The 21,682-nt window shown below is 39.2% G+C and overlaps 2 protein-coding genes across 2 annotated transcripts in view; both read right to left on the reverse strand.

The window, feature by feature from the left end:
• Positions 1-21,682, reverse strand: part of aco1 (aconitase 1, soluble) — a 109,554-nt gene that overhangs the window by 46,152 nt on the left and 41,720 nt on the right. The gene's annotated exons all lie outside the window — the stretch shown is intronic.
• LOC132110883 (leucine-rich repeat LGI family member 2-like) lies at positions 12,821-20,081 on the reverse strand. The gene is made up of 8 exons (XM_059517944.1): positions 19,576-20,081; positions 19,328-19,399; positions 18,381-18,452; positions 17,578-17,649; positions 17,416-17,487; positions 17,088-17,257; positions 16,079-16,243; positions 12,821-13,876 (listed from the first exon to the last, which is right to left on the reverse strand). The coding sequence occupies exons 1-8, from the start codon at positions 19,785-19,787 to the stop codon at positions 13,059-13,061; spliced, it is 1,653 nt and encodes a 550-aa protein (XP_059373927.1). The 5' UTR covers positions 19,788-20,081; the 3' UTR covers positions 12,821-13,058.

Below are 21,682 nucleotides of genomic sequence, written 5' to 3' on the forward strand. Positions count from 1 at the left end.
CGTTTGTAGAAGGCACCGCAGCCAGACCGATATACACAACACAGACCGGAAGTTAACTTAGGGCCAGGCGCGTGCACCCGATGAAACCGTCTATAAGATGACATTTCATCACTTGATAAACGGAGAGCGACTCTACGTAGCACTTGAAGCACAGCTGTACGATTGCTTTATGTGCAATGTTGGGAAACGCACATCAAACAATAACGAACAAACGTAAAATTACTCGTAGAAAACGCTCTTAAGTGCTAAGATCAATCGTTATCGGGAAACCCGGCCCAGAACTTTACACACAGGCAAACACGGCATGTGTAACGCAGGAAAGAGCATTTCTATAGTCTAGTAAAGTAGTGTAGTTACCAATATTATTAGTGTAATGCGTTACTTTACTTCGTTACCCAAAAAAGAAAAGTAGTTACTGTAATCTGTTACTTTTTAACTCGTTACCCTCAACACTGATAATACTATACCTATACACAATTTACCTACTGACAGAGTTTGACTTTAAATACAATGATTTGTAATGCATGTTGATGTAAACACACATATTACTACACGTCTTTTGTGGAATTATGTGCACACAGCAGTGTGTGTGAAAATTTGTCGTGTGCATAGAGGAGAAGTGCACAAAATAGATTTGAATTGCACAAAAAAAAGTTTTTCCTGTTGTGGTAAGGTTTGGGGGGTGGAGAAGGTGAGATGGTTCATGTTTCAGGAGATAGGGGGTTTGTGTCTGTGGGCTTTCAGAAGGGGCGGGTTGTTTTGAGTTCAGGGCTCTCACAACCTGCAGGAAAAAACTGTTGAGCATTCTTGCAGAGTGTGCTCTGATGCTCCGCTACCATTTTCCTGATGGTAGGAGCTGAAAGACACTGTGGGAGGGATGGGTCCTTCACGATACTGTTGGCTTTGCTCGAGCATCATGTAATGAAAATGTCCAGGATGGAGGGGAGAGGGGCACTGATGATCTTTGCAGCTGTGTTCACTGTCCGCTGGATAGTCTTGCAGTCTGCTGCACTCAGGGCCGTAGCTGGGGTTTGCGGGGCCCCGGTGAAGGTTGTAACAGTGGGCCCTGTTTGAAATGGTTTAAAGGCAGGGTAGGTAATAAATGTATAAACAACTTTCTTCCAAATTTGTTTAAACTTTCTATATATATCAATGCATAATTAAAATGTAAGTACTCTGATAAAAAGAGTATAAAAATCGAGTGACTCTAGACCGTTTAATCTGTATTAAACACAGCTCATTATTTCCATTTCGGGACGAAACATAGGATTGGCTTAGGCGACTGTCACTCTCTCGCAACCATGGCAACCACCCTTTTGCCACACATGACCTGCCCACTTGCGCGCGCACGTTTGATTTGAGGAATTCAACAGGCACGGATCCTAGGAATACCAAAACAATGGCAGAGAAACAGCAAGCAAAATTCACAGTACCAGCCTATGCAGTTAGTGAAGGCAAACCAGGCAAAAAAAGGAAGACAGTAACAGTACAAGAAAAGGCAATGAACAAAAAGTCTTTGGATAAACAAAGAAATAAAACGCGAGTTAATATCGGCGTGGCTTTCCAGCGATGGCGAGAACTGAGGGAACTCAAGGGGCTGAAAAGTGACTCCTTGATGGCTTTATTTCTGCTGGACAGGTAAATCTTTCTTTTTGTATTTTGATCATACATATTTTTTTGTTTATTTTTTCATGAAGCATGTGTCATTAGCACACGTAGCTGCGTAATATAGCTAACATAACATTACTTAGCGAGCCGTAGTAGAGGCTTTGGAAGGAGCCCAGAAGGGAGGGGGTGGAGTGAATGGAAATAATGAGCTGTCTTTAAAACAGTCGTGAGAGGTCTACAGACACTCGATTTTTATACTTTCTTTTTCAGAGTACTTACATTTTAATTATGTATTGATATATAAATAAAGTTTAAACAAATTTGGAAGAAAAGTTTTTTATACATTTTTTTTACCTACCCTGCCTTTAATTTGTATGTTCGCTCATTTTTAATAAATTGTGCTATTTACACAATGTTTAAGTTTTTTTTTGTTTTTGTTTTTTTGTTTGTAGGTGTCCAGATACAGAAACCGAATAATTAAATGTAAAATAGCACTGGATAGTCTTCAATGTAAAAATGAAATATACAATCAAAACAAAATTTATTCAGACACCTTCAACATTTCTCACATTATTACAGTTTATTTGCTATCACTTGTAAAATGGTTATAAAATATGACAAGAACTTAGAGTTAAACTGTGTCAGAACAAATTCGTCTTGATAATGTGATAACTTTGACAGAAATGTATGTAATGGATTACAATCAACCAAAACTACAGACAACTGTTATTATGACATTATTTACACAACTATCAATACTTTGTTAATTTTGTTCAGACTGTGGTGTGAAAAGGTTGCATTAGCTATTCAGAAAAAAAACCTTAAGCAATAAATGGTGCTTTATAAGGTGCTGAATAATTTTTGGTCCCAATTTTATATATATATATATATATATATATATATATATATATATATATATATGAATATTTTGGGTATATTATGTCACAGTTCACTTAATTTTGCTATATTCACTTACATAAATGCATAATAGTGTCCTGTACTTAGTAGCCTAATATATATATATATATATATATATATAATCAACCTTGCCAAGACAGAACTGCTTGTGATTCCAGCAAACCCATCGTTTCATCACAATTTCACCATCAAGTTAGGCACATCAACCATAACCATAACTGAAAGGCAAGTGGCAGTGTGATACTGTAAGCTACTATGCGAGCCGCCAGTTATAGCTTGACGAGCCGCATGCGGCTCGCGAGCCGCGCAATGTGTAACTGTGCTGTAGTGGAAAACGTAGGTTTTAAGAACATGCTTAATGTAATTGAGCCCCGTTACAATATTCCTTCACGAGCTCATTTCAGACAGACCGTAATTCCTGCTTTGTTCCAAAAAACATAAGCCATATAGAGAACCAATTGAGTAAAAACACACTCAATATAAAGAGTTATAGAGTTCCATATAAAAGCATACTGTATAAAACAAAAAAAGCTCCTTATAAAAAAAAAATGAAAATGTTATATTAGTTATGAACAAATACAAAGATGTAACTTTTTATATGGAACTCTATAACTCTTTATATTGAGTGTGTTTTTACTTAATTGGTTCTCTATAGGGCTTATGTTTTTTGGAACAAAGCAGGAATTACGGTCTGTCTGAAATGGGCTCGTGAAGGAATATTGTAATGGGGCTCAATTACATTAAGCATGTTCTTAAAACCTACATTTTCCACGCCTACAGAGTAAGGCGCTCGCTCACTTAGTACGCGCTGAAGGCTCGTTGCAAAATGGCTAATGCGTTTAACAGACCAGAAATAGAAGATCCTCCAATAACCAACATGTCTGGTGTTTGGGTGCACTTTGGATTCCCTGTAAGCTATAATGGTGATGATAGAATGAATGGTAAATAGTAAGGTCTCATATCCGCGGCTATAACGTAAATGTAGCCTACCAATCGCCGTGGTGATGTCTTTTGCCCTGTTTGAATCCGTTGGAAATGTCTGTCTAAATGCTGCAGGGATACTTTTGTTGCGTGTATGTTTCTCCTTTTTTCCGTCTTTTCCCAGATACTGACACACTAAGGTGATGTCGGCGTAAATGAGTTGACATGTTTCAAGTATTCCCGCTGGTGTTTTTTTTTTTTTTGTAGGCTACCCTAGATGCGACATATCGTTGTTGTTTTTTTATCCACCACTCTCTTGCCATCACCATTATAGCTTACAGGGAATCCAAAGTGCACCCAAACACCAGACCTGTTGGTTATTGGAGGATCTTCTATTTCTGGTCTGTTAAACGCATTGGCCATTTTGCAACGAGCCTTCAGCGCGTACTGAGTGAGCGAGCGCCTGACTGAGTAGCCTAACATAAACATATAAGTTGGTGTTTTTTTCTTTTTCGGGGGTGTCAGGGGCGTTGCCTGTTACGTCGTTTGGGTTATTGGGCTACCTGGTTGAACGCATATCATTATATTTCACAATTTTTTTTATTTTCCAAATATAATTAATTAGTCCAACGAACCGTTCGGTCCATAATGCGTACCGCGTACCGAACCGAAAGCCTCATACCAAACGGTTCAATACGCATATCGTTACACACCTAATATATATATATCCATCCATCCATCCATCCATCTTCTTCCGCTTATCCGGGGCCGGGTCGCGGGGGCAGCAGTCTAAGCAGAGAACCCCAGACTTCCCTCTCCCTAGACACTTCCTCCAGCTCTTCTGGGGGGACACCGAGGCGTTCCCAGGCCAGCCGGGAGACATAGTCTCTCCAGCGTGTCCTAGGTCTTCCCCGGGGTCTCCTGCCAGTGGGACGCGCCCGGAACACCTTCCTGGGAAGGCGTCCAGGAGGCATCCGGAACAGATGCCCGAGCCACCTCAGCTGACCCCTCTCGATGTGGAGGAGCAGCGGCTCTACTCTGAGCTCCTCCCGGGTGACTGAGCTTCTCACCCTATCTCTAAGGGATCGCCCAGCCACCCTGCGGAGAAAGCTCATTTCGGCCGCCTGTATCCGGGATCTTGTCCTTTCGGTCATGACCCAAAGCTCATGCCCATAGGTGAGAGTAGGAACGTAGATTGACCGGTAAATCGAGAGCTTCGCTATATATATATAATTACAAAGTAATTCAGTCAAGAGCATTGAGTGATTTTCTTTCATTCATCTAAATTAGGCACGGTCACTTTAAAAGACAATGAACGCATCCAATATAATACACATCCCAATTTTTCCTCAACTGTTTACTTTCACTTAATAAATAACTACATGCCAGAGCCAGTATATTACTATTGCAGAGGAGTAGATCCCTTGGGGGTCTTGGCCTGCCTAGTCTTATTGGGTATTACTGGGCTGCAAATGCTCATAAGATTATGCTTTGGTTTACCTCGGCTCAGAGCAATTGGTGTCAAATCGAGGCCAAGTCATGCTCCTCTTTTTCGCTCCAGGCTCTAGCTTGCAGTAGCCTTCCTTTTTCCCCATCACTTTATACATCTAATCCTGTAGTAACTGGCACTCTGAAAATCTAGGCACAAATTAGACGTAACTCTGGCTGGCTCACCCTCCCTCAGACAACACCTATTTGCAATAACCATCTATTCCTTCCTGCTAAAATTGACCCTAGATTCAAGTTTTTTGTTAGCAGTGGCCTCCGATATTTTAGCGATATGTATGTGAACAATTGTTTTGCTAGCTTTGAGCAATTGCGCATAACTTTTAATTTCAGCGGTTCTGACTTTTTAAGATACTTCCAGTTACGGGATTTCGCTAGGACCCACTCCCCTCAGTTCCCTCAAATCCCACCTCCAAGTGGCATTGATCTAATTATTAAGGCTGAGAAGTTGTAAAAAGGCCATATATCTTACTTCTATAATCTACTTACTCCATCTTTTGTTTCTGTTGTAAACAAAATTAAGACCAGCTGGGAGAACGAACTGCAGATTTCCCTGTCTGATGACTTTTGGGGAAAGCCCTTCGAGCAGTTCATTTCTCCTCCAGTTGTGCTAGGTTCAGTCTCATTCAATTTAAAGTGGTGCATAGGATTCACTTTAGCAAGGCCAGTCTTGCCCAGATTTATCCGGGGGGCTCGGATGAGGGATGTAATAGATGTTCTCAGACCCCTTGTGACTTGACCCATATGTTCTGGTCATGCCCCAAATTATTCAACTTTTGGCAGTCATATTTTGATGCAATCTCAAAGATTCTGGCTTTGAAGATCTGTCCTTCCCCCCATATAGCGATTTTTGGCAGACCTCCGGACGAACTTAATTTGACAACAATTCAAATAAATGTAATAGCTTTTACCTCTCTAATTGCTCATCGTAAAATTTTGACTCTATGGAAGTCACCCTTACCACCGTCGTTCAAAGCCTGGCTATGTGACATGTTGTTTTTCTTAAAACTTGAGAAGATAAAGTTTACACTCAGAGGCGCTACTGACAAATTTTATTCTCATTGGAAACCACTCTTAAATTATGTAAACCAGATTTCCGTTAGGGAAATGTCACTGTAGTGGCATACTTAGTACGTGTCAGCATTGGTTCCTACCTCGTTATGACTCACTGTCTGCCCGCCACACCATAAGCTACACTATATGGGAAATCGATTAATAACCCTCATGATTCCTGCTAATCCATGAACCCTAGCAGCCTGGCACAGCGTCCTAGGTATCGGCAACTAACCTCTAACTTTATTTATTTTTTTTTTTATTTTTTTTTTTAATCATTTAATTATTTTAAGTTTACTTAGTCTTTCTATCCTACTTATTTGGTTTTGTTTGTATGTCTGACTGGCTATCATGAGGGTGGGTGCTAGGGAGGGATATGGGATAAAACCATAAAAGGATGTTATTCTGAACTGTTTATTCTTGAAAATATGGCATGGAGACTTGTGTTGTGTCATGTTGCAGATGTTGTTTAAATGCTTTTTCCAATAAAATATATGGGAAAAAAAATAAATAAATAAATAACTGCATTTTCAATGTGCACATTGAATTTTGCTACATTCATTGCGGGACATTGAATGAAAATGCAATCGAAGTGTCTTGACTGTGAGTGTTAATGCATTTAAGAAAAATAGCATTTAAATGATAATTTTGCCACAGTTTTTGCTTGAACATGTTATACATATCTAATCATTTCTGTAATACATTTTCATTTTAATTTTGCAGCTTATGAAGCGTTAAAATTAGTATTCATTTTACATATTAAAACTGGTAAATGAAATGCCAAATGAAAATATGTAATTAAATTTTCATTTTCATTTTGCACCAAACGTTGCACAAATGTATTGGAAAATGTAAATGTAAATACAGAAATGCATTGCCATTTTACATATTGCATTGTCATTTTGCATATTACATTCCAAATTGAATATCGCTACCCATATGCTTCCATAAAAAAAGAGGCAAACTCCGTGTTCAAGCGTTTTGAGACGCCTTTCTCTGTGTGATCTCTGAACACCAGAACACCGCGGTACTGAATTGGGCTCTTTATGTTATCTTTTTGTTTGTTCAAACTGCGATTTGTATTTGTTCATTCAGGTGCAGGATGGACTTCCAGGAGAACTTCGCAGAAGAGAGCTCCGTTCAGTGTCAATGTCCGTGATACGCGTCTCTCTCGTGCGCACCGAACACAGCGCGCGAGTAACCAGCTACTCTGTTCAGCTTTTACGCGTCTTGTGTTTGGATGCTTTAGTGGTAATGGTAATGCTTTAAAACACGTGAAAAGGATAAGCTTTCATGACGATGCGCAGCAGTGGCCCGTCAACTGTCCTGAGAATCTTTTTAGGCTGGCCTCAACCAGTCGTTGAGGTCGTTGGGGGCCCCCCTCAGCCGTGGGCCCCTATAATCGTAACCACCTTTCACCCCACTAGCGACGGCCCTGGCTGCACTACAGTTCCTGTTCCTGAAGCAGCTGGTCAGCATGCTCTCTATGGTTCCTCTGTAGAATGTGGTGAGGATGGGATGAGAAACACTTGCTCTTTTTTAGCCGGCAGAGAAAGTGTAGCCGCTGTTGTGCCTTCTTGGAGAGTAACATAGTGTTGGTGGTCCAGGTGAGATCCTCTGTGATGTGCACTCCCAGGAATTAAGTGCTGCTGACTCTCTCCACAGTCGAGCTGTCGATGGTCAGTGGGGGTTGGTCAACGGAGTTTCTCCTGTATTCCATCACAACCTCCTTTGTCTTCTTCAAATCGAGGGACAGGTTGTTAGTTCCACACCATTCAGCCAGCTGTACCACTTCCTCTCTGTAGTGCCTTTTATTGCTGTTGCTTATGAGACCTACCACAGTTGTGTCATCCACGAACTTGATGATGTGGTTGGAGCTGAACTTGGCAGTGTAGTCGTGGGTCAGCAGCATGAAGAGCAGCAGGCTGAGCACACAGCCTTGTGGAGCACCTGTGCTCAGTGTGGTAGCGCTCGAGGTGTTGTGGCTGACATGGACTGACTGAGGTCTGGCTCAACGAGGTGTTCATCTTTCAGCTGTGCAGCACAGTCTCTCAGTACATGGCCAGGTATGTCATCAGGACCCGCAGCCTTGCGTGGGTTAATCCTAGATAGGGTCTTCCTTACATCGGCTGGAGACCGAAAAATTGCCTGATCGTTGGGAGTTATGGGCAGTTTTTTGTGCAGGTGTGTCATTCTGCATTTCAAACCATGAATAATAGTGGTTGAGTGCATCCGGGAGGGATGTGTCGTTATCACAGGCCTGTGGCGTTGTCTTTTATTCTGTAATGGTCTGAATGGCTTGCCACAGGCTCTGCGTCTCTCTGCTGTCTGTGAAGTGATAGTTGATTTTTTAAGCATATGACCGTTTTGCATTTTTGATACCACAGGACAGATTGGCTCTTGCTGCTTTGAGGGCTGCTTTATCTCCTGATCTGAATGCTTCATCTCTGGTCTTTTGCAGCCCACGAACATCTGCTGTCATCCACGGCTTTTGGTTTACACATGTGGTTTGTGGTCTTGGTGACTGTCACATCATCAATGCATATTTTGATATAAGCACTCAGTTTCAGTGCACTGCTGCAGGTCTGTGAGGTTGTTGTAGTTGGCTGCCTCTTTAAATATGTTCCAGTCTGTGCACTGAAAGCAGTCCTTTAGTGTTGAGGTAGCATTATCTGGCCAAACTGTGATGAGCATTTGAAAGCGTCGTGAAGCGCGTCCTTCACGTTAGCCCATGGGGGGATGTAAACTGCGACAATAACAATGGCCGTGAACTCCTAAGCAGATTGAATGGTCGACACTTCACAAACATAAAGTCCACGAGTGTTGAACAGTGTTTTGTCACTACCACAGCATTATTTCACCACTTTTTGTTGACGTACAAGCCGCCCCCCATGAGCAAGATCATGAGTTCAATAAGGTAATGAGCTCAGTTACACTAGAGCAGAGGTCGGCAACCTATGCCAAGTTAACGCCAAGTTAATGCTGGCATGCTAAGGGATAATCACTGACACACGAGCGATGGAAAATTATGTAGTGTCGTACATTTCACATAGTCACAATCTGTTAGCAGCTGTAAATACGATTAAAGTGTGAGGAATAAACTGCGCTAGACTAGAGATGTATGTGGCAACAAGGTGTCTGACTCGGGTTACTTGACTGTAATCCTGTTCCCTGAAAAAGTGGGACCAAGATGCTGCATTTCAAACACTTATTAAAGCTTGTGTGTCAAGCACATTAAGAATTGGCTTAAATAACCTCAGTAGGTGACATTACTCATTACGCACACCAGAATGGTTATAAATACACATGAAACGGACACATCCTAAGATTCACCTTTGTCTGAAAGGACATCTGGGCATGCCTACAGTGTGGCATTGAGGTGCAGCATCTCATTCCAGCTTTTTCAGGGAAAAGGGTTGTAAGTCAAGTAACCCAAGACATTCCCTATCAAACGCTGCTCTCAATGCTGCATTTCAAATGCTTGTGGGAATGAGAATATCAAGGCAGCTGTACTAGAAGTGTCTGAACCCCCCAATGTTGTGTAGTGTGTGTGCACAAGCTTTGGAAAGGTCTAAGTCATGACTTTGGGATGTTGACTTAACGACACGTGAGCCCAGAGTAGCATTGACATCCAAACTATAGAATCTGACAAATATATGCAGAGAGGACCAGCCTGTCACATCACTCACTTGCTGCAAGGGGACACCTCTTAGAGCCCTGCATTTTAGCCCGGGTCCGATGGGCCCAGACTTTTTCACGCCCCTCAGGCCGGGCTTTAGACCAATTTTTACTTCAGTTCAGACGCGGACTGGGCCTCAGGCCTGTTATAGGCTTCTCTTTAATTTTATATTTTAGACATCCATCAATTAGTGATGAAAAAAATTGCCACACTGATGGAGACAACACAAGACCACACAACAGCGACTGTCAAAGGCGGCTCGGCAGACTTGTTGCCTGCCGTCAGCGCAGCTGAACAGTTCTGCATTCAAATACACGCAAAAGGCTTAAGCTTGGCACAAAGCACTGGCAAAAGTAATCACCGTAAATGTAACAGGGGGAAATAGTAAGGAGATATTTGAATTATTTACTAATAAAATAGTGTTTTCTGATGCTGTGCAAGGATGCAGTTGCCAATCTTGACTCACCATCTCATTAGACGCGCCTTTAGAGAGAAGTGCATCTTTGCAGATTATGATCATGATTATAATGAAAGAGTTTTTATTTACGATTTGTTTTATTTTGTTAAGTAGTCATTTAAAGCTTTCCATAGATATAATTACCATATCTGTGAGGCTGCGATTCACTGAGTTTCAGTTAATTTTTGTAATTCAGTTGAAGATGAGATGACGCATCATGTTTGTTTTCTTTATTTTATGAAAGCACAATGTTTTGTTGATATTGTGAGTGCACACAAATAAAAGTAGACCCTTTGCAGTTACTTTTACTACTATTACCTTTATGAGCAAAAATGACAGCGTACCCACTGAAAAAAAATGCAAGTGATCGCGCTGATGCCTCCATGTCCTACAAATCGTCTCTGCACAAACTATTGAATATAGTGCACATTTATCTAGGTTTAACGTTTTAACATTGTTATATGCTTGAACTGTTTTATATCTATAGATTTTATTTAAGGCAAGTCGTGATAATTTGAGAAAGCTAAATTGATAAAACATAGGCTCATTGTCGAGAATGGAACTTTCGGAAGATTACTAGGGTGATGATGGAACATAGCTTTGACCAGACCACGGGTAAAGTCTAGGCAGGATGGCGAGACTGACAGAGCCTGCAAATCCCCAGTTCTCTTCAGAGAATAATAGCCATTAGAAAAACCATCTTTAGGGTCAGAAACCTGACAGGTGCTGACTCTATTGGTTCGAAACTGTTGTCAACCAGACCCTCGAGCACTAGATTTGTGCATTAGGACAGGTTCTCTTGCTGAAACTCCAGCCCTGGAACAATTTGGCAGTGAAATGGGTCTGCATGGTGTGTCATATACCACCTTTCAAAAACATGCCATCTGAGGTCATAACTTCTTCTAGTGGAGGAAATCCTAGCACTTAAAATAGTCTCTACTACATCAGCATCTCTTAGTTGGTTTCCCTTTAGAGGCCAGATATGAAGGTTCCAGAGTTCGGTCCAGGGATGAACTACTGTCCCCTCCACCTGAGAGAGAAGATCTCTCCTGACTAGAATTGCCCACAGCAAGCCGTCGAGGAGGGATATTAGATCTGAGAACCACACTCTGGTTGGCCAATGAGGCACTATCAGTAAGAGGCGAGACACTTTTTGATGGACCTTGGCAAGGATGGGCCACGGAGAAAGAGTTTGAAGATCCTGACACGTAACACTTATTTGCCTCTGGGGATTGGCCCTTGGATGAAATTCCCTGTCATATAGATAATACTGCATGTTACACACCACCCCACACCTACTTTAGGAAAAAAGGTTGTGTAAAAAAACCACTGAAAGGTGTTTGGCAACATACTGTACCTTATAAACAGTTTATGTTACAGAATGCCTAGTTTAAACAGCATCCAAAAACGAGCGACTATATAAGATCGCTCAGTGAATGAAAATGTACAAGGCTAATTCTGTTCTCAGAATAAATATCTGTGGCCAATCCAATGTTTATTACACTATTCAATGGCATTTTGATTATATCAAAACTACCATTCCAACCATCTTCATTTCTTCATTCTTTCAAAACTGTACCATAGTCAGAAACCAGGTGTTTTATGAATTAATAATCAAATGATAGTCAGTGCTCACACGCATTTATTTACATTAGTATTTAAAAACATGTCTAACATTCAACAAATGAGAATAAAGCAACGATTTACAACATTAAAATTCTGTTTTTGCATATAAGATTAAACTAAAACTGGTATGAATAAATATATATTATATGATCAATTAAGAGATATTTATAGATTTTTTATAAGACTTAAAGGTATTGAATATTAATAGCTGAATATCATGCTTTTGCAGGCTGCATTCATTATTTAGGGTTGTGTTGTTCTTTTCTCTGTATCCAAGCTTGGAAAACAGTATGAAAATGAGGTTTTTATTTTAATGCACTTGTCATCAAAACAAGTCACACATTCAACAGTTGTCACTAGTACTTAAAATAAAAAGCAGTTTACATTCATTTCACAGAAAAAAAAATATTTATCCAAAATCAGTTTACCACTTTAAGTTTAATTGATTAATATTAAGTTTATTTCTCTATTAATAGATGTATAATGATTTTAAAGGCTTGTGCTTTTGACAATTTCCCTGTATTGAAACGTAGAACATCTGTTTTTTCCAAAAAAGGCTCCATTCTTGGATCCATTACAACCAACCACATAAACATAAGCATTTCTGCATAAAATCACACAACTGAAATATTCGTTTTGATTAATTTAGCTCTGAACAGATCCTGACAACTATAATAATGGCAATTCATTTTAAATGATTAATTACTTGACATTAAAAATTAGTCCAGCAAAAGAGAGATCTGATTTAAATAAATAATGAACAATGAGGTTAGGACTGCATTTGTCACCCGTATCACTACTTGATCTGCATGCCTGCTCTGAAATGTTTTTTTTTTTATTCTCAGTGTTGTTGCAGCCACATCATGCACAGTATCAGCTGTTGCACACAGAGTCTTGAAAGGTTCACAGAGTTACAGTATATATCATTATGTATTTAGGTATTTAGACGAATTATTTAGGTAGTTACAGGTGACAAGTGCAACAATTTTCCGCAGTCCATGCACCGTATGTTCAGCAGAAAAGTTTTCAGCAGGACTGAGGAAATGTTCCATATATTATATAACAATTAGAATCTTTTAAAACAAAACAAAAAATAAAATATCAAGGCCCTTCCAGAATCTATGTAAAATACACAGATGCATGATGTAATACTTATTACTGTGAACCTGATAATGCCATATTACATTTGCTTCCCAACTTCCCTCGCCCTAAAACCCACTAATTGCCTTTCCAGAAAAATGTCCAACTGCTGAAGACGTGCCTTAATTGCAACTGTGTCCACAACAGCACTTAAAGACTCAGATCAATGATGATATGCTCAAAGATCTGTGTGCTGCCCTTAAAACTGGAAGCAAATACAAAGTCCCTCCGGTCAGTGGAGACCACAGTAAAGGAACGAGGAGCCTGGATGTAGACTTCCTTGAAACGCTCAAAAACCTTCTCCTCTGCATTCCACAGATAGATCTGCGAGAAAGTGTAGTCGCTTCCAAGAGCCAGGTAGTACCTTTCTTTGAAGGAAAATGGCTGCAGGATCATGGAGCCTCTCGAAGGAAGGGCCTGGACCTCTGAGAACTCCTTCGCAGTCCAATGCAAGACTTTGGAGTCGCCGATGTATCGGGTCATGGCCAGATAAAGATCCTCCTTTATCCTGAAAGCCTTGACAGCGACTACATCTTCCATGTTTGGGATTTCCCCTTGCAAGGCAAACTTCTGAGTGCTTCTGCTCCACTGGTAGATGATCGGTACTTGGGAACGGCTCGCTAGGATAAGATGGGCCTTACCGTCCAAATTCACAAACTCTGCATCGGTATCACGAAACCATTCGTGAAGTGACTGGTAGGAGTAGAAGCCCTTGTCGTTCCATTTGTAGAGAGTAGAAAGTCCAGCCTTCGAGCTGTCAGCGATGATGAAGAACCAGTCGTTGCCGATCTGAAATGCCTCGATGTCATTTGGCTTGGAAATCTTGGAAACCTCAATGTCCTGAAACTTTGTGAACTTGCTCTGGTTTTCATCAAACTTGTAGATGTGGGAACCACCAAATAGTTGAGCAACGATGACAAACACCTGGTCCTGGATGATCACAGACTTGCAGCCAACTATGGACTGACCTAAAAGAAAACACGCTGCGTGAGATTTATTTGATAATAGATAACATCAGAAGTACAATAACAAATGTAGATTCTACAGCGTCTAATACTTCATTTTCATCCATCGCACCCAAAGAAAACTGCAGTGCTTTACAACTATAAGACAGGAAGAGCTAAATAAACGTATCACTGTATGTAAACTAGCAACATGTTTATTAGATCTTGTACCCACTAAATTATTGAAAAAGTTACCTGTAGCCGAAGAACCGCTTCTCAATATTCTTAACTCGTCGTTATCTTTAGGTCACGTCCCAAAACCATTCAAGCTGGCAGTTATTACGCCTCTTATTAAGAAACCACAACTAGATCCTAGAGAACTGGCAAGTTATAGGCCCATTTCAAATATTCCATTTATGTCAAAAAAAATTGAAAAAGTTGTCTGCTCAATTGTGCTAAATTTCTCCAGAAAGGACTGCAAAAAAAAAAGTTCTGTATGATGAATTTCAGTCAGGTTTCAGGCCCCACCAAAGCACAGATACTGCACTTGTTAAAATTACAAATGACTTGGTTCTTGTATCAGATCAAGGCTGCATCTCATTTATAGTTTTACTTGATCTTAGTGCTGCGTTCGACACCATAGATCATGACATACTCATAGATCGATTACAAAACTATACAGGTATTCAAGGTCAAGCTCTAAGATGGTTTAGATCCTACTTGTCCGATCACTACCATTTTGTTTATGTAGATGATGAGTTTATTTAGATGTTGGCGTGCCACAAGGATCTGTCCTAGGCCCTCTTTTATTTTCAATATACATGTTGCCCCTTGGTAATATAATAAGAAAATACGGTATTCGTTTCCACTGTTATGCTGATGATACTCAACTATATACCTCAAGGAGACCAGATGAAACTTATAAATTATCTAAGCTAACTGAGTGTGGATGACCAATAATTTTCTCCTATTAAATTCGGATAAGACAGAGATATTACTTATTAGACCAAAAATCTGTCATAGGATCTAGTAGACTACAGTTTGCAACTAGACGGATGTACTGTTACTTCCTCTACAGTCAGAAATCTGGGTGTTATATTAGACAGCAACTTGTCTTTTGAAAACCATATTTCCCATGTTACAAAAACTGCATTCTTCCATCTTAGAAACATTGCCAAGCTACGAAACATGTTATCTGTTTCTGATGCAGAAAAGCTAGTTCATGCATTCATGACCTCTAGACTGGACTATTGTAATGGACTTCTAGGTGGTTGTCCTGCTTCGTCAATAAACAAGCTACAGGTAGTCCAAAATGCAGCAGCTAGAGTCCTTACGAGGTCAAGAAAATATGATCATATTACCCCAATTTTACAGTCTCTGCACTGGCTACCTATTAAGTTCTGTATCAGTTACAAATTATTATTACTTACCTATAAGGCCCTTAATGGTTTAGCTCCTGCATACCTAACTAGCCTTCTACCACGCTACAACCCATCACGCTCCCTAAGGTCACAAAACGCTGGACTTTTAGTAGTTCCTAGGATAGCAAAGTCCACTAAAGGAGGTAGAGCTTTTTCACATTTGGCTTCCAATCTCTGGAATAGCCTTCCTGATAACGTTCTGGTTTCAGACACACTCTCTCTGTTTAAATCTAGATTAAAAACGCATCTCTTTCGCCAAGCATTCGAATAATGGATCTCATAATTTGTGACTGCAGTTATATCTGATCAAATGCGCATTATTATTCTTTAGCTTGGGTTAAACTAATTCATTTTACCTTTTTTTGGAACAACAGCTACGCTAATTATCTCTCTATTTATTTTGTCTGTTTTGCAACTAGAATTTACACAAGCTCTAGTCTGGATCCAGAACACCTGAGAAAAGATGATGCCAAACCCTCAATGGACCTCAGATAATGCTTACCCTGAAACAACATACAGAACTAACAAATACTGCTATTTACTATGCAATCACATTATTAATGTTGTTAATAGTGTTCTTAGTCTTGTTAACTACGTCTTGTATTAATTTTTCAGAAAATTCCTGTCATATTCACATAAACTGACAGTCACCACATATAAGCTACTAAATATTGTAGAAACGTAATTTTCTGTAAAGTTGCTTTGCAATGGTTTGTACTGTAAAAAGCACTATACAGATAAATTTGAATTTAATTGAATTTGGCCATACACGATCCTTCATATGATGGCTTTACCATGACTGTACCTGTGATGTTGTCGTAACTCCTGAAGTTCATCTCGATGTGGTCCCATTGGAGCACCATGCAGCTCTCTATGTTGGGAGCAGCGATGGCCACATACACGTCGTTCTTGTGGGAGAACGTGTCCACAGACAAAGACTCGGTAGGCACAGAGTGGAGAGGAATGAAATCTGGAAAACATATGGTAAAATAGCATCTTAGTAACTGTTTTGCATCTCATAACTGATGTGCTGCATCACATGTACAAAAACTAGCCCAACAGACGCTTGCCGATTGCCCAGGTTTGGCCGACAGCCAGCTGTCAGCATGGTGTGCCACAGATTTTAAAGTAGCGATGACATGAAATAACGTCATCTCTATTGGCATTGATAGTTCCATGGAGAACTTGTAACATCCATGGAACTTTTCAATTCCACAAAGTGTTTCTTTATCGTGGAAAAAAGGTTCTTTAGATTCTAAAAAATGTTCTTCACGCTAATAAAAGATAGTTCTTTTAAGAACTGTTCAAGGAAAGATTCTTTGAAGAAAGCAAAAATGGTTCTTCTGTGGCATTACTGTGAAAGCCCCATTTCAACGTTTATTTTTAAGAGTGAACAGCAATAGATATTTTAATCCTTTTACATCCATATAGAAAATACTATGTATGGCAGGACTTGGAGAAACGTATCAGTTGTTTCAGATGTGGATGTTGCACTCAAAGGTGGAGGCAGATGTGTGTAAGCTTGCATGAGTGAGGTTAAGTGAACTAATCGATTGGAGAAGTCTTGCATACGTCAGCAGAGAGAAGTCATTTCACTAGAATATCCAGTTATGAAATAAAATAAAAAAATACACATATAACCAGATTAATTGTTCACAATTTGATCTATAACATGCATTTAAAAAACAGATTATAACAGTGGTTATTTCATGTCGTCATTAAGAATTATTTTTACCAAAAAATGCACTGAATTGGATTTGTAGTCGGAAAAAGCTTACAAACAATGCCTAGCATGCACATCCTCATTCACATACCTGTAGAGATGCATTCGTTATGTAAGCTCGTCATGTCATTGAGCCGCTTGCCCTTCATCTCCTCGGGACCGGCGCAGAAAACGTCTGATACAGTTGCATTCGTGCTCTTTAACCACATCATCAGCCACTTCGCTCGGCAGTCACACTCAAAGACATTGCCCCTCAGGTCTCTGCAAGGAAATGTATATACGAAAATATCAGTAAGCATTGACCTTATTATATAGTGTACATTCCTGTAGGCTTAAAAAGACATTTTATCATCTCATATTCAATGAACTATACTGTAATAGTTATCGCTAAGTAAGCAATTACAGAAGCTTAGACTCACAGCTCTATCAATGAGTCCAGATCAATGAATAGATCTCTGGGCAAAGCTTTAATGTTGTTGTTTGCCAAAGACCTGTGAAGAATACAGCAAAACTTTAGATTAAAGTACCATTCAAATAATTAGCCAATGTATTCTCATTTAATGTCATTAAAAACAACATACAGATGAGTCAAATCCCTAAGTCCTCTGAAAGAGTATTTTGATGTCGTCTCAATCTTGTTGTTTTCTATAAACCTGAAGAATGGAGAGAAAATTAAGAGCTGAAAGAGTAATAAATGCATTTAAATTAAATATGTATAGAGTTAAGTTCAAAGAATGTGAGCATATCTTAATTATGTAAATGTTCAAAACTCACAGCTTCCCAATATATTTTTTACCTTGAATAAAGAGTTTACTTAAAGATGTACCATCCAGGATGTAGATGAGTTTGTTTCTTCATCAGATTTGGAAAAATGTAGCATTGCATCAATTGCTCAGCAATGGATGCTCTGTAGTGAATGGGTGCCGTCAGAATGAGAGTCCAAACAGCTGATGACATTTTTACTGGAGAAAGCAATGTTAGAAGACTTTTGAAGCTTAATGGTGGATTTGTTTCTTACAAACATGCAGTTTCTCACTTCTCAAGACATTAACTGATGGACTGGAGTGGTGTGGATTATTGTGATGTTTTTATCAGCTGTTTGGACTCTCATTCTGGCGGCACCCATTCACTGCAGAGGGACCATTGGTGAGCAAGTGATGCAATGCTACATTTCTCCAAATCTGTCCCATGAAGAGACAAAGTCATCTACATCTTGGATGGTCTGAGGGTGAGTAAATTATCGGCAAGTAAAACATTTTTGGTGAACTATTGCTTTAAAAACAATTAGACCTTCCCTTTCTATAGCAACAGCACTGCAATAGACATCTACAGTATATCTATAACGTTTTTTAAAAGAATAAAATAACAATTAAAGAAAACTTACAGGTACTCCAGGTGCGGAAGGCCAGAAAATGTATCATCCCTTATTGTAGTGAGGGCATTGGAGTTGAGCAACCTGTCAGAGTTCAAGCATTGCCAGAAATCATTTTCATTGTAATTATAACAAGTCAGACTGTGCGTTTACATTGCAGTGTAATACACATCGATAAAAAGTGCCCTCTCACTGACAATGAGTGCCAGGACAGGCACATATTTCTCTATATCTCTATGTCAGTGTATTAAATCGCTGACATCCTGCAATACGCCAGTGACAGCATGGAAAAGTCAACAGAGCCACTGTGTTTTCAGTGTCAAAAAGGGAAGAGGAGGAAAATTGTCACTATCTGGAAGCAAATGTGCCCTGACATTTTAAATATAGCTAGGGGTGATTGAAAGAGACCTTTCTATTGGTCATCTGTCACCTTCACTTGTTTAGTTGAGAAGTACACTGGATTCCAGTGCTAACTAACATTAAACAAAAAACATGTTTAATAAATCAACAATATACCCAATCAAATGGCTGAAAGCATTATTGTACAAATGCCAAATATTCTACAATCTTACATTAGACAGATAATTTAATACAGAAAGCAGTCTGTTTTTGAGGTTATCCAATGCTAGTAGGGTCAACTATTCAAAACTGGACAGTTTTTGGTAGAATTTTTGGTAGCCTAATTTAGTGGTTTTCTTTTTGCAATACCATGCACATGTAAATCTATCAAAACAATCTTAAACAGTTTTTAATCCACCGTTTTTCTTTTCAGGTAAAGTGAGAGATTGTAAGCAAAATATTTTAGTTTATAGCCAACACAAGAAAACACCCAAAAGCAGTTCTCTTCTATAAAACATGACAAAATCTACCAATTATTCTACAAATGCACAGTTTACAAGAAGCAAAGTGAATCAATATCATGTCATACACATTTGCTCAGTCAGATGGGCTTGACTTACAGTAACTGTAAAGATGGCATGTGTGAGAACATCGCCTCCTTGATCTCAGAGAAGGTCCCATTCACAATACTCCTGCAAAATGCAAAATATATATATATATCAATACACGCCTGACACCAAATGAGACCCTGTTACGTGGAAATATAAAAGCAATATGACTAAACATATGCAGCACTGGTTCTGAAACGCTATATTTCCACAAGTGAAGCCTACGAACTGATTTAATACAGAAGCTAATGAGGACTCACAGTGAACTGACATCGTTGGGAATGAATCGAGGCACATACGAAGACCCGACGCAGATAATAGACTCTTTGGAGCAGCTACACGAAGAAGGACATTTAAAAACCTTTTTCCCCGCGTTCACTAACGGGGCCAGACACAATAGCATCGCCGATATGATCGCGACAGTCCGCATGTTGCTCGTCAGACTCGCATGCGTGGATCCGGAGATGCTCATCCTCTCTGCAGCAGTAAATGCAGCACTGAAGCTCCTGACATCAGCAGCTCGGCTCCTCTCGAGACTTATTTATTTATTAGGGCGCCCAGTAACGGTGGATGCTGGTTAAACAGCCTCGATGATGATTGCTGTTATGGCTACACTAGAAAGCAAATACACAGTCAGGAAACCTGAAATATATGCATTCCTTCTAATGAAAATAAAGAAAATGTCTTCCGTTTTAGAGAAGGGAGAGACTTTTCCTCTTGTAGATTCTGAGGAGCATCATTAAAGTCCACATGAAATCACTTCCAATGCAGTTTTTCTTTCCTGTGTTGATGTATTTCCTGCATTAAACAGGATTTTGAGGAAGAACCTGCTTTAGGCTAGTATATACTGTATATAAAAAAATATAGCCAGCAGAATTATTGCACCCGTGAACATTACATGATCTTTTAAAATTATTTAAAATACTTTTTTTATTATTATTATTATTTTAAAACAATTAAAATGCAAAAGTGTTGCCAGATGGCATTTTTCTTCACATTTCAAATATTTATGCAATGCCTATGTTGTTTATAAATCAATGCATTTAGAGAATAATCTGTGTTATTTACAACTTTGAAAAATCATTTTTACAGTATGCAACAAAATCTCAATCTTAATCACTATTAATTATTAATTATCCGTCTGTGGATTTAGGCTAAAGTTTTAAAATCTAATTATGAGATGACAAATATCAAAGTTTGATTTCAACCATTAATTTTACTATGATTTCAATCTTTAATGTGGCCTTACTCAGTCAATATTAAAGATACAAAGGTTATATTTTCACAGAATGTTCTACATCTCTATAAAGGATGATTTTAAAACAGTAAATCAAATTAAAAAATGTGGGGCTTTAGAAATGTATTTTGTTATTTAGTACAAAGCCACAAAACTCTTCATGTGGGGTCTCTGGGAGTTTGTCCGTCTCGCTGTTGTCAAATTGTCAGAATTCTAACATCTGTGTATTCTCTAACCTCAGCTGTGTAGAGAACACGAACACGAAAGGAAGTTTGTTATTGTCAGCAGATTGCTTTATTATTGAAGTAGATAATAAGTCAATGAGACCAGATCCTCAGATAATGATGATTGAGTAAAAGCATTAAAAGATAATTCCACAAGACGGCTCCAGATGCTTAAATGTTGGAGATAAACAGATTTGCAAAGTTCTAGAGTTTTAAAGCCATTTGCAGATTCAGCTGCCTATATTTTTCATTTGTTTACTCAAAAAAGGCTAGAACCAATCCAAACTGATGAACACAATATTACCATTTAATCTGAATCAGTGTGTGTGTGTGTGTTTGTGTGATAACAATACATTTTGTGAAAAAAAAAATTGATTGTGCTTCATGTGGGCTAATCTGTGCTGACGCTTTAAGAGCATGATTGATGATGACAGGAAATGAATAAGTGCAGCCTAAGTGGTTGGAAAAAAGTGTATCAGCTAAACAGTGAGATAAAGAGTAAGAGGAGTTTATAGACAAGGCGTGTTGAACAGATGGAAATGGAGCGGAGGAGAGGGATGGGTGGAGGTAGAGGACTGAGACAGAGAACAGCAGAGGCTAGACATAGATCATGAGCAGAAAAACTGCTGGACTGCACATTAAATGCATTACAGTGTGAAGTGAGTTAGCTGATTCAACACCTCCCACGCGAAAACAGAGACTGTGCACCTTCCTCTGCTACGTCACACAAGAGATGTTATTAAAAACACTGCACTATTGTGTTACTGAGCTACAGTAGCACTTCGCACGCTCCACTGAAAGAGATCCTGAGCACTGTACAGCTCTATGACCATAATTATATATAACAAATTCTATAGTTTTTTATACTTTTTCAAATCAAGTTCAGGTTCAAAATTTATTGTAATG

The sequence above is a fragment of the Carassius carassius genome, chromosome 2 (assembly GCF_963082965.1).
Source record: "Carassius carassius chromosome 2, fCarCar2.1, whole genome shotgun sequence".
In the NCBI taxonomy this organism is placed as follows: Eukaryota; Metazoa; Chordata; class Actinopteri; order Cypriniformes; family Cyprinidae; genus Carassius; species Carassius carassius.

What these genes read in the sequence shown, in the direction of transcription:
- LOC132110883 (XM_059517944.1), bottom strand. Translation starts at nt 19,787, where the DNA reads ATGAGCATCTCCGGATCCACGCATGCGAGTCTGACGAGCAACATGCGG. An exon ending in CTTAGGGATTTGACTCATCT is followed by an intron (nt 17,488 to 17,577) that starts GTATGTTGTTTT and finishes TATTCTTCACAG; the next exon opens with GTCTTTGGCAAACAACAACA. An exon ending in CTGGACTCATTGATAGAGCT is followed by an intron (nt 17,258 to 17,415) that starts GTGAGTCTAAGC and finishes ATTTCCTTGCAG; the next exon opens with AGACCTGAGGGGCAATGTCT.